The 12,278-nt window shown below is 34.6% G+C and overlaps 1 protein-coding gene across 1 annotated transcript in view; it reads left to right on the forward strand.

The window, feature by feature from the left end:
* Positions 1–12,278, forward strand: part of SLC2A13 (solute carrier family 2 member 13) — a 303,609-nt gene that overhangs the window by 245,036 nt on the left and 46,295 nt on the right. Inside the window, exon 7 of the mRNA XM_039882307.1 lies at positions 3,574–3,699. Within this exon, the coding sequence (XP_039738241.1) occupies positions 3,574–3,699 (126 nt within the window). The remainder of the gene's footprint in view (positions 1–3,573; positions 3,700–12,278) is intronic.

The raw sequence follows: 12,278 nt of genomic DNA on the forward strand, positions 1-12,278 counted from the left end.
GAGTGGTTAAAGGGATTTACCATGAGAGTTTGACAGAGAAGGACTCAAAGTGAAGTGAGTGAAGGATCAGGATCAGGATCAGGTCTCTGATGTAGAAGAGCAGTTGTCCTAGAAGTAAGGAAGTCAGAGATCTTGAAGGAAAGGGGTCAGAAATCTGTGAATGGGCTCTCTGTGTGAGTCCTATATCAGAGATCAGCAAGCTTCCTCCAAAGAGTCGGATAGTCAATATCTGTGGCTTTGCAGACCACGTGCCTCCTCTTAGGATCCTTCAGGGATCCTGTCCTTAAAGCGTGAGGGCAGTCATAGATGATAAGTAAATGAATGGGTATGGCTGTGTTCAAGTAGAGCTATTTATAAAAACAAGTGGTAGTCTAGATTTATCTCAAGGACTGTAGTTTGCTGACCCTGTTATAGATGATGACAATTTCCAGGATGTAGACAAAGTTAGATGGAGATGAAGACTTAGAAACCAAGGGGCCGAGATGCTTTAAAATTACAACAAACCATCTAGATCTAACAATTAGAGGACACGTCACCAGTAATATACAGTCTTCTTAAGTGCACAAGGAACATTCAGGATAGATAAATGCCAACCCATAAAATGAGTCTCAGTAAATTTTAAAAGGACTGAAATCATACAAAGTATGTTCTTTGGTCACAATGGAGTGAAATTAGAAAACACTAACAGAAAGAAATTTGGGGAATTTACAAATATATGAAAATTAAATAAGACACTCCTTAATCCCATGGATCAAAGAAATCACAAAGGAAGTTAGAAAATACTTTGTGAAGAATGAAAGTGAAGACACAACATCAGACGAAACTAAAGCAGTGCTTAGAGAGAAATTTATAGCTACATGCCTACATAAAAAAAGAAGAAAGATATCAAATCAAAACACTAATCTTCCACCTTAAGACAATGGACATGTAAGAGAAAGAAGTGGCAGTTTTCAAAAGGGTTTGAAATGGCCTGAGGAGATAGAATGGAACGAAAGCCCAGATAGAAAAGTTGCCCTTAGATTAAGAACAACAGTTTCTGTAACTGGAGCACAGGAAAGTAGAATGGGTTATATATTTGCTGTAAGAGTATAAAGTTTCCATCTGTACCACTTTCATCTGTTTTCTCTCTAAAGCTGGAGGTAAGGTCATTTGCAGCGGGTAAAAGGAAATGGAGCATTGGAGATCTGAAGAACAGTCCTTGTGTAGGGTGGTTGAAGTAGTCCTCATGCAGAGTTGGCTAAAGGAAACTATTAAGAATTTCAGGCTGTTGAGGATCCTTTTGAGGCTGGAAGTAGCGCAGTGCTGAGGAACGACTGGTGTGCCCTGTTATGTGATTCCCTGAGCTGCGTTCAGGTACGTGAGTGAAGGCACGGAAAAGGCAAATGTTTGTATTAGTATATGGCTAGGATTTGTGCTAGATGGGTGAGAAGAAAACATAAATGGGCAGAGAAATTTAGTATATTGAAATTCTAGACCATGGTAACAAGGAACATACAAAAGACAGGAAAAAGCTAGTGAATAGGGAGCAAGTAGAAGCATCAATTTATTGGAGGTCACTAAGCAGTCTGATCCAAATCAGCTGCACCAGCGCAGGGATACTGTTTTTTTTCACTAATGTGTCCCAGCCCCTGGAATAGTTCCTGTCACACAGGCATTGTAAAATATTTTTTGCTGAATGAATGGTCATGGCAGAGCATGGGTCATTTACTAAGCAAGCTCAAAGACTGTGGTTAGGGTTGGATGCTCGCATAAATGATGGAGGAGGTGAAGCATTACAGATATTATCTCATATGTCTGACCTATATATGATAATTTCTCAGTGACTATTAGCCTTTATCATTACTTTTTTGGCCTTTTGTAGGAAATACTTATTTTTTAAGAAATAGTTATTTTTCTACAAATGGATGAGTTAGCCTTTCCCAAATAAATATCATTGAAAGCCATTGGAATATTCAGGGTTGTTAGAGTCCACCTCATATGGACAGAATAAACAAATGAAATACTGGTAGGAATTATTTTCCTTTCCAAAGTAGCCTAGTAGGCCGGAAGATCAAAGTGCTTCTAATGCTTTCTATTGCTTTGTTTATTTTGCTTATCACAAATGTGACAGTTTTATATTTACAATGCTTTATCACCTGTCTAAAGTATATTGACTTTTCAGTTGGCTTTAAAATGCCTCTTTTTGCTTTTGGCATAGGGCTGAAATCTCATTTAAAAATAGGGATAGCTGTTTGCAAAGGAAAAGCTTATAGAAAGAAGCTGAAATGATAATAATCTAATTTTTTAAACAATGCCAATATTTTCCCATTTAGCTAAATGAATCAAAGAAGTATTTTGATTTCGAGAATTCACATCTTTTTCGGATAACTCGCAGTAGTTCTTACCCTGTTTCTCCTCCCACACTCTATAGTATAATTATTTGTACACAGTAGATATTTAAAAGTCTGTACTGACTGATCTTTAATTGTAAAATAGGCAGTTCTCTGAAATGCCCTTCCCTCCACCTCTCTGCTTGGTAAGTTTCTTTCATGATCCAGTTCAAATATCACCTCTGAAGTTATCCCCAGCTGTTACAGGCAAGTGAACAGGCCTCTGTCTTTAGTTCATAACTATTTTCTTTTACATTGCCATTATTTACTCGTATATCGTTTTCTCATCCTTGCCTTTTACCTACCAAGGAGAAGGGGCTTTGGCTTATTCATCTTAGTGTCTCCAGTGCCTGTGTATACCTGCCATGTATGAAGTGCTCCAGAACTGTTAGGCAAATGACTGTGACAGCAAGAAAACTCATTCTACAAGCACACTGAAGGCTTTGGTTGAAAAACCCTAAAGAATTTTTTCTACTTAGAATTTTCCTGCAGTTAGGATACTGTTGTTAGGTGAGCAATGATTAATTGATCCTGGCTCCACGATCCAACCAGTAGATGTAATTAACCTAGAGAAAATTAGCCTTCTTTCCTACACTGACTTCTTTTAAATTAAGCAAAACACATAGTTGATAATATATATTTGTTAAAAGTACGAAAAAGAAAAAAAAAGTACAGGTGTCCACCAAGATGTTAACACCACCTGTTGTTATGGTGGTGGTATTTTTGTTTTTTCTTTAGATATTTTTTATTCTTTCAGGATATATATTGGAAAAATATTTTTTCCATTTTTAAAAGATATGGTACATGATGAAAACAATTAAGAGAAACAAATGCTTAGTTATAATTTGGAACCAGTCAGGTGAATCAAGATGGGCTAGTCCATGCTTTGGTAACAAATCCCAGGGTTTAGGAAAGCAAATGTTTATTTGCTACAAGCTGACTAGGGTTCTTCAACATCCAATGTCTCAGACCCAAGCCTCTTCCCTCTCAAAGTGGCTTCCAAAGTTGCTGCAGCCAAGAGCTGGAGAGATGGAAGAGGCCAGCCACCTCTCACTTGCCTCAGCACTTGTTACTTGTCACTTTTGGTTACTTTACCATGACGAAAACTCCTCTCCTAAACCTAAGCTTACTGCAAAGTAGAGTGGAAAATGCAGGGGAGCACCAGCTATCTCTGCTAACATGACTGTAACTTTTTATTTTGTAGTTACTGTAATGAATGTATGTTGGATCCAGACTGTGGTTTCTGCTACAAGATGAACAAATCAACCATCATTGACTCCTCCTGTGTTCCAGTTAATAAAGCATCTACAAATGAGGCAGCTTGGGGCAGGTATGTCACTATTGTACACCGTAAGAATATAGAGTAAAATTTCCAATGAGACTTATTTTTAAACTTGCAGAGTGACTACTCTTACCATTAATGACTACACTTCTTTTTAAACTGGTCTTTTAAACAATCTTTTAAACTGATCTTCATAACTATATTACTTGGCAGTAATTACTCATGAAAATGAATGTAAAACATTGCAACCATATGTTTTACAGAATTAGCATAGAAAGCACTCAAGCCTAGACTTCAGGAAATTCACATTCCAGAACTACCTCTGTCCAAAGCTATAAAAGTTTGGATCTTGAGGCAGGTGTTCCTAAATATTGTCAAGGAAATTTCTCCCGTTGCATATTGTTTAACTACACCAGAAATTTTCTGACTGCTAAATTTAAGTGAAAGACAAAAAATTGTCAAGTCAAAATGAATTCATGCCACTGTAAATTCTTTCAGGGAATTATTGTTTTCTTAGAGTACTTTTCTGGAGTTAAGTGAAATTTGGCAAAATAAAGATAAAAATTAGTAATTACTGGCATGTAACCAGTCTGGGAAGCTATAAACCTTTCTCTTTTTGACGATCACATCGTTTTGTAGTAGGTATATAAATGAAATATGTGTATAGGACAAATATTCCCCACAGTTATTAACTAATATTTATATCCATGGACACAGAAGGTATGTAAATATTTTTCAACGTGGCTTTAACCTCCTTTGTGTTTTAAATTCCCATAAAGAAAATAATATGTTCTCATCCTGTCTACCTCATAGTACTGATAAAGGTAATGAAATCTGCAATGAAGTACTTGTGTCTCCTAGGAGCTATAAAGTACAGTGTATCGTTATTAACCATTTTACTGTTGTCATTAATCATTTTATTAGAGAATTACTCCAAAGAAGTAGAACTAAATTATATGGTAATTGAGTGAAAATCTAGACCGCATTTTAAATACACTAATTACAAAGAAATACTTAAAAGAAATGCAATTATTACTTAAAATGAAAACTTGAAAGAGCATCTCTTAAAAGCACTCAGTGTGTAATTTTCATCAGCCAAGCTTCATTAGAGAGTTAATTGACTAAATATTTCTGGATGTACTAGTTTACAGTTTTAACCCTTATGATTCGTTTTCAATACAAAAAAAAAAATGAAAGTTACTAGTGTAGAATTATGTACATGTTATGAAATCTGTGTAGTTTTCTGTATTTCACAGAATTAACTTTTATAAACTTATTAGAAATGTCTACTTTCTAAAAAGAAAAGAAAGAAAGAAATGTCTACTAATGGTATGGGGACACTAAAATTAGACATTTCTCTTACTCTCAGTTAAAAGACCCAGAAGTCCGAGGCTTCAAAATAGGATCTTTGTTCTTACTTTTGGCAAATAACAAAGAATACAACTTTTTAATATAAACGTAATTACTTTTTTTATTTCAACATATTCTTATTATTTATCTTATAACATTATTCCTTGACTGTACACACTACTAGAGAAAAATGAGACACAGATAATAGTATCTAAGTAGGATGAAGACAAGAAAACTAAACACAACATATAAAGAACTTTTATATTTGTAAAATATTCTTAGAATAACCTCAAACTCTTTACCAAAAGAAAAACAGCAACAGGTTTTCTCACTCTTTTCTGTGCTGAGCACTCGCCTTTCTAGCTGGACACTGCAGTTGGTTGCCTCAGTCTGCTAGAAAAAAAGCAAAAAGGGCAGGATGTGTTCACCATGAAAAATTTCTACAACACATTTTCCATTTGTAGGTAAAATGGCATTCACTATATTTTTGTTTATTAGTTGGTTGATAGGTCTTATATACTTACCTATGGAATTCACAGGGAAAAGTCTACAATTAGCTTGGATTCACATCTGAAATATACTATTTATAGATGTTTCAGGGTCAAGTATTAAGGCAGTTCATAGCCACATATCCTGATCTCTAACTGTAGCTATTTTCTGAAAAGACGCCAGGTAGAATGGTATTACCATTTATGATGGAGACAGCATGATGGGATTTTGATGAATTATCTCAACATAATGAAAACCATTTGTCCATACAATCAATTATATCTATGTTGTTACATTTCAGTACATTTTTTAATAATCGTTTAGTTCTCCAAAGAAGATATGCAAATAGTCAACAAGCACATGAAAAACTTCTCATCATTAATCTTTAGGGAAATGCAAATCAAAACTACAGTGAGCTACCATCTCATATCCATTAGGATGGCTACTTTCAAAATTAAATAAGTAAACAGACAATTGAGTATAGAGACAAATTAGAAAGTCTGTGCATTGTTGATGGAAATATAAAATGGTGCAGCTGCTACAGAAAACAGGATGGAGATTGCACAAAATTTTAAAACGGAATTACATATTATCGAACAATTCCTTTTCTGGGTATATATCCAAAAGAACTGAAAACAAGGCTTTAGTGAGATATTTGAATAGCCAAGTACACAGCAGCGTTATTCACAACAGCCAAAAGATGGAAGCAACCCAGGCGTCTTATGATGGATGAATGGATAAACAAATGCCGTGTATACGTTTTGGAGATTGCTTGCGCAAGGATGTGACTATACTTAATATTTCTGAACCGTATATTTGAAAATAGTTAAATTTTAAATGATTAGTTAAGGTGGTAAATTTTATGTTTATATGTATTTTACCACAATTAAAAACAATTTAGCATACTTTTAGAAGGTACAGTACAGTGAGCTGATGGAAAACCTTCTCTCCCTGTCCATCATAAGAGAATACTATGAATAATGTCAGTGCATTTGAAAAACAGATAAAATGGACAGTTTTCTAGAAAATATATATATATAACTTTTCAGTACCAACTCAACACCTCTGTAAAATGTGATTTTCATTAAAACCATTATACAGATGAAGACAGCAATGCTTCTGGGGTCTGAATGACTTCCTCAAAGTCAAAAAGCCCATGAGTCCACTACTTTAGGGGAGCAACAAACGGGTAGCAGAAAGATGTCCATTTAGTGAGATAGTTTCAAATTTGAGCATTTATCATGTACTTCATAAATGGCACTGGGACAGTCCGGGCCTCTCTGAGCCCCATTCCTCATCTGTAAAATGGGAATAATATAACTGCTGTGTTGAACAATATGGTTTTTATGAAGATTAAATAAGAGTGTATTGAGGACACCTGTAAAAATGTAATGCCCTGTGCAAATAAGTAGAACAAATCCTGTAGTAATTTTTTCTTAGATTCGTTAATAACGTGTTTTCAAGGTTAGGATAAGCATTTCCTAACAGATAAGTATATCAGAATACTTTCTATTTACTTATCCGTGTTTTTTCATCTACCTCCATGTCGGAAACCAGCCGACCAAGTCAAACCAGGTACCTGACTGGGGGAGCGGGACTGAGAAAAAAGAGAAGACAGACAGGGTGCAGGAGGGAGAACAGATCTCACAACTGTCTCTCCGAGTTTATTTCTTATGCTCCTTTTTATACATAATCTGTTCCTTTGTGTATCCCAAAATAACATAATTAAAGTAACATCCTGAAGATCAGGTACAATCTACACTTCCTTTGACACTCCCTTCGACACTCCCTTTGTCTATACTTAATCTTCTTCTTCCTGGAATTCCACAGAACCAGCCTTTTCCCTTTTTTATGCAAGCAGGCCTCCTGAGATAATCCATGCACTCTTTTGAATTTTGGGAGCTTTAGCTCCCCTACACCTCCATATCTCCTGGCTCTCTATACATACAAAATTATAAATACTCTCTATCTGGAACCGCAAACATCCTGATTCTTTAAAAGTATTGTTAATGAGGAATACTTTCTGAATGTGCTGATTCAGTATTTGTTTCCTATAATGCAACATTTTTGCTCTGCAATTAGACACACTAAAATAGATAGATTCCTTATTTGGCAATTCATTGTTCTAACTCACACTGAATGCCTGCTTTATTGCATTCATTCAGCAGAGATATTTTTCTCAAAGCTTCCCTCTGATACAATACCCAGCCTATTTTTCCAAGCATCCCACCCCTCTCCAACACAGAATTCTAGTCGATCTAAACCCCTTGCCATCTCCCTAACATCCATTATGATTTCCCACCTCTGTGCCTTTCCTTATCCTGTGCTTTTTGCCTAAACTTGCCCCCCTTCTCCCTCTTGTTATCTCTGCCTGACTTCTAACCGTTATTTTTTGTGCAGATCCGATGTCACTTTTTCCTAGCAGTCTTTCTGACGAGCCCCAGAAAACAATGCTTATTATATTCCCTGCTGTCCTCTAGTACTTTCCTGTATAACTTCTCTGGTAATTATACGGTCTTATATGATAGTGATTTGGGTTTGGATGTATCTTCTATACTAAATTATAAATTCCAATATCTGTACACTGCACTATTTTTAATCCCTTGGTGACTTGTACATGTCAGGCATTCATTTAATAATTTTTTAATGACAAAGTGGAAAAGACTATCCAATCACCAGAAAATATGTAAGAGTTCGAAAGCCTCAGTTTTCAATGAGATGATATGATGTTCCCATCATTTCATTTTCATTATATCTTCCACTTTCATACTTATTTTTAGAAAAGGAAACCTCTAAAAGAAAAATGGGAATGATGCAGTTTTAATTAACAATGTTAAATATTTACCTGGTACTAATTAAAACACTAAAAATGTTTAAAAATTAAAACTTAGCTGTACACTTCAAGTATGCGTGTTATATATCGCTTTAGTCATACTATATGAAAAATATTTTATTAATTATTGTAAATAACATTAAACACATATCCTCAAAACATTCACTGCTTTGCCAGGGAAGCAATATCTATGGTGACAGTATAGGATCAAGTATATTATGAAACTAGGTCAGACAGCAAAAACAGGATTTTCCCTCTACCACCTTTTTTTGTTTTCAAGATATATATCAGTTTTGCATTTAGAAAAAGAAATTCGTTTTATCATTAACAAATTATATCGATATCTTAACCGATATAATTTGATATTTTTATCAATTTTTTTATATTAGAGACTTAAATTCTGAAGCTGTACTTCTAAATTAACAGTATAGTTCAAAATTAATTTTTGCTAGTATGCATTTTATATAGAGAGAATCTAATATAGGATATTCTAGTTCATTTTGCTTTTTAAAATATACTTTGTTTTTACTTGAATAGACATCATTATGCTAGATAACTCCTTTTAAGATGTGTAGCTGGATACTACATACTTGCAAGTTTTACCTATCCATAAGTAATTTCAGAGATCACAGGCCTCTGGTGTCTTTTTCAAGTCCAGAAACTTTCTTGCACTTTGTGACTGTTTTGCAGATGCTTAGACTGTTTATCTTGCAAAGTATACTAATCATAAAAGCAAAACATTTCTGAATAATTGATCTCCCTATTTCATGTCAATTTGTCTAATTTCTTAGTTGACATTTAATTATAATGAGAAATAAGCACATTTGAACAGTTTATCCAAGTAGTAATATTCATAATGTATTTGACTACCCTTCCTCCTAGGCCAAACCTTACATTTCTTCAGTTTATATCTCTCTGAAAAGTATCTATAAGTTACTAAAGAATAAGGGCCAAGACTTGAATTTCATGTCCTTGGCGAATATGTAACAGTGGCAAGTCTTGGTTCATCAAATAACTAAAATAATGGTACAATTAAGCAACAGAAGATGTGGTACTGCAGAGATGAAGTCTGAGGAGGTTGGGATTTGTCAGGAAGGGAATGGAGGGAGCAATGGGAACAAGGGGAAGGAAAATACATGGCTGGAGCTGATACTGGAAATGTGAGTTTGGATCAGTGTCACCAAAAGCTTTTTTGGGGAATTTCAATTTGATTTTTATAGGTACATTTTCATAGGTGTGGAAATCATACTAGCAATGATTTTAGGTGAATGACTTTATGTGATACCTGGATGGTAGACACAACAGTGTATCATATAGCGAATTCCAATTCTCTTCCAAACATTCTGAATATATTAGGAAAATCAGTTGACATTTTAGCATTGTTTTAACACTTGGGAGGAAACATTATCTAACCAGAAATTAATAACATTGTGTTTCTCATTACCTTTTTATTATAACTATGTTCTATTCTTGGCAAGGCAAGTATGGTTGATTGCATTATTGTTCAGAATATCCCCTGCACTCACTAGGGAGGGAGTAGATTCCCTGGCCCATTCAGCCTTATCCACATGACTTGCTCTGGCCGATGAAATGACAGTGGAACCAATCCATGTCATTTCTGAGCTAAAGCTTTAAGAATAAAGATTTGCCATGTCCTTTTCCTCTTCAGTAAAGTTGGCAATGTCCCAGAATAGGTGTTCCTTTGGGCACAGGATAAAGAAAAGATGGAGCAGAACCACAGCTGAGCTCAGATTGGCCAGTAGCATGAGCAAGAAATTAACCCGGTTTGTGGCACTGGGATTTGGGGGTCTTCTGTTACCTTCGTGTAAGCTATTGTCTTCTGACTGATAAGTAAGATAAACTGTATTCCACTGTGGAAGTAGCACCAAGTTTTCTTTATTTATGTTATAAAAGGAAGCTCACTTTTTAGAACTAGTAAACAAATGAGAGCACAATGAAAAGAAAGAAATGGTAAACAGTCACAAAGGGGGTTACCAAATTCCTTAAGTTTGAGAAATACCACTACAGGTGGTAGGAAGCTGCTAAGGGGCTAATGTGAATAGCTTTAGGTTTAGAAGATAAAATTCTGATAGAAAAAAAAAAATTTTAAAGGAACAGGTAGAGAGGGTAGGGCAAGGCATTCAGAAATTCATTAATGTAAGTGATGTGGAGGGATGGAATCTGCATCTTCACTTGTTATGTATTTTAATAAAGTCATTTAAAGGGAAGATTATACATGCTGCTGTGCTACAGAAAGAAGAACAGCCTAGAAATCCAAGTACACTCAGAGTTTCTTGTTAGATAGCATATGTGAACTAAAATCCAGTTCTTCAAAGAGCTGCTGCCTCAATACACATTATTTATTACTCAGGTTCTTCCTGTTTTCATTGTTTCAATGTTAGCTTAAAAAATAAGCAAAATAATTTTTCTATTACATATGATCAAGGTTTACAACTTTACAGTTTGTACAGTAACAGCCACATGTTTCACTACTTGAAATGTACAGAAATTCAGAAACCAGTACCAATCAGAATTCCTGCTATTTCAAAATAACGCCGATGGCAACCTGGACCCTGTCAGAATACAATACTCTGTCCTCATGATTTCTGGAAAGAGTTCATTAAAACACCTTTTTCTCTACGGTCACTTGTCTTCTATTATCTGTGCTTATTTCATCGAAACATTTTATTTTTAAAATAAATAGCTACAAGGATTATCCAACTTTATTTTCATTTCAGAGGCACATGTGCCCTGGAACCTTCTAAAATATAGAATAGATAATGTATTTTTCTTTTTTGTGGTGGTTTTCTGATATATGCATTTGGGGAAAAGATTGGATATAGACTTGTTCTGTATGGACAAATCCATAGATGTTAATATTCCTTTAATTATTGGTAGGATGGCTTTTATAATAGAATTTAAATTCTATTGGTATGGCATTTATAGCTGAGAATACAAAGATTTTTTTTTTCTGAAGTCATTTTATAATATTGAAATTTGACATTGTGCTACATGATATTAAAAACATTACCTCAAGATTCATAATCTGGGACAAATAGAACAATTAACATTTACACAAGCATGCTTTAAAATTGTTGTAAATAAGTGAATGTTCTTTCACAAATACATAAAGAAAAGTATTTATTGTGTATACCGCTGTGACCAAGGACTTTGGGAGAGAAGGTGCGTGAAAATATGTTGCTGAATGTGCAAATGTGGAATGAATCTTAAAAATCAACCCTGGCTTTTAGGAAGTTCAAATAATGAAATGCTTGAGGGATAAAATTTTATGACAAACCATGGGACAGAGTATTTCAGGTACAAAAGATGGGCTATAAATATTTACAAAATTATGTGTTCTCACCTTTGAAAATATTTTTAAATAACATCGAATTTCCCATCACAATGACTTGCTTAAATTTTCTCTGACAACTGAGGGAGAAAAAGTCTTCAAACTGTAAAATAATTTATAAATCATTTATTTGTTTTATGAGCTTTTAAAGCTCATGAAAATATTCTTTATTATTTTTTCTAGCTTTATTGAGGTATGATTGACCAAAATTGTATATACTTAGGTTGTACATGATTTATCTAAGGTGTACAACATAAAGATTTAACACACATACACATAGCGAAATGCTTGCCACAATCAGTTTAATTAACACATCCAGCACCTTATATAGTTATCTCTTCTTGTGTTTGTGTGGTGAGAATACTTAAAATGTCCTCCCTTAGCATATTTCAAGTATACAATACAGTATTATTAACTAAACATCATGCTGTACATTAAATCCCCAGAACTTCTTCACCTTGTAACTAAAAGTTTGTACCTTTGGCCAACATCTCCCCACTTCCTCTACCCTCAGCCCCTGGCAGCCACAATTTTACTGTCTGATTCTGTAGCTCAACTTTTTTTAGATTCCACATATAAGTGAGATCACGCAGTATTTATCTT

This window comes from Pteropus medius, unplaced genomic scaffold (assembly GCF_902729225.1).
Source record: "Pteropus medius unplaced genomic scaffold, Ma_sr-lr_union100, whole genome shotgun sequence".
NCBI classification, from domain to species: Eukaryota; Metazoa; Chordata; class Mammalia; order Chiroptera; family Pteropodidae; genus Pteropus; species Pteropus medius.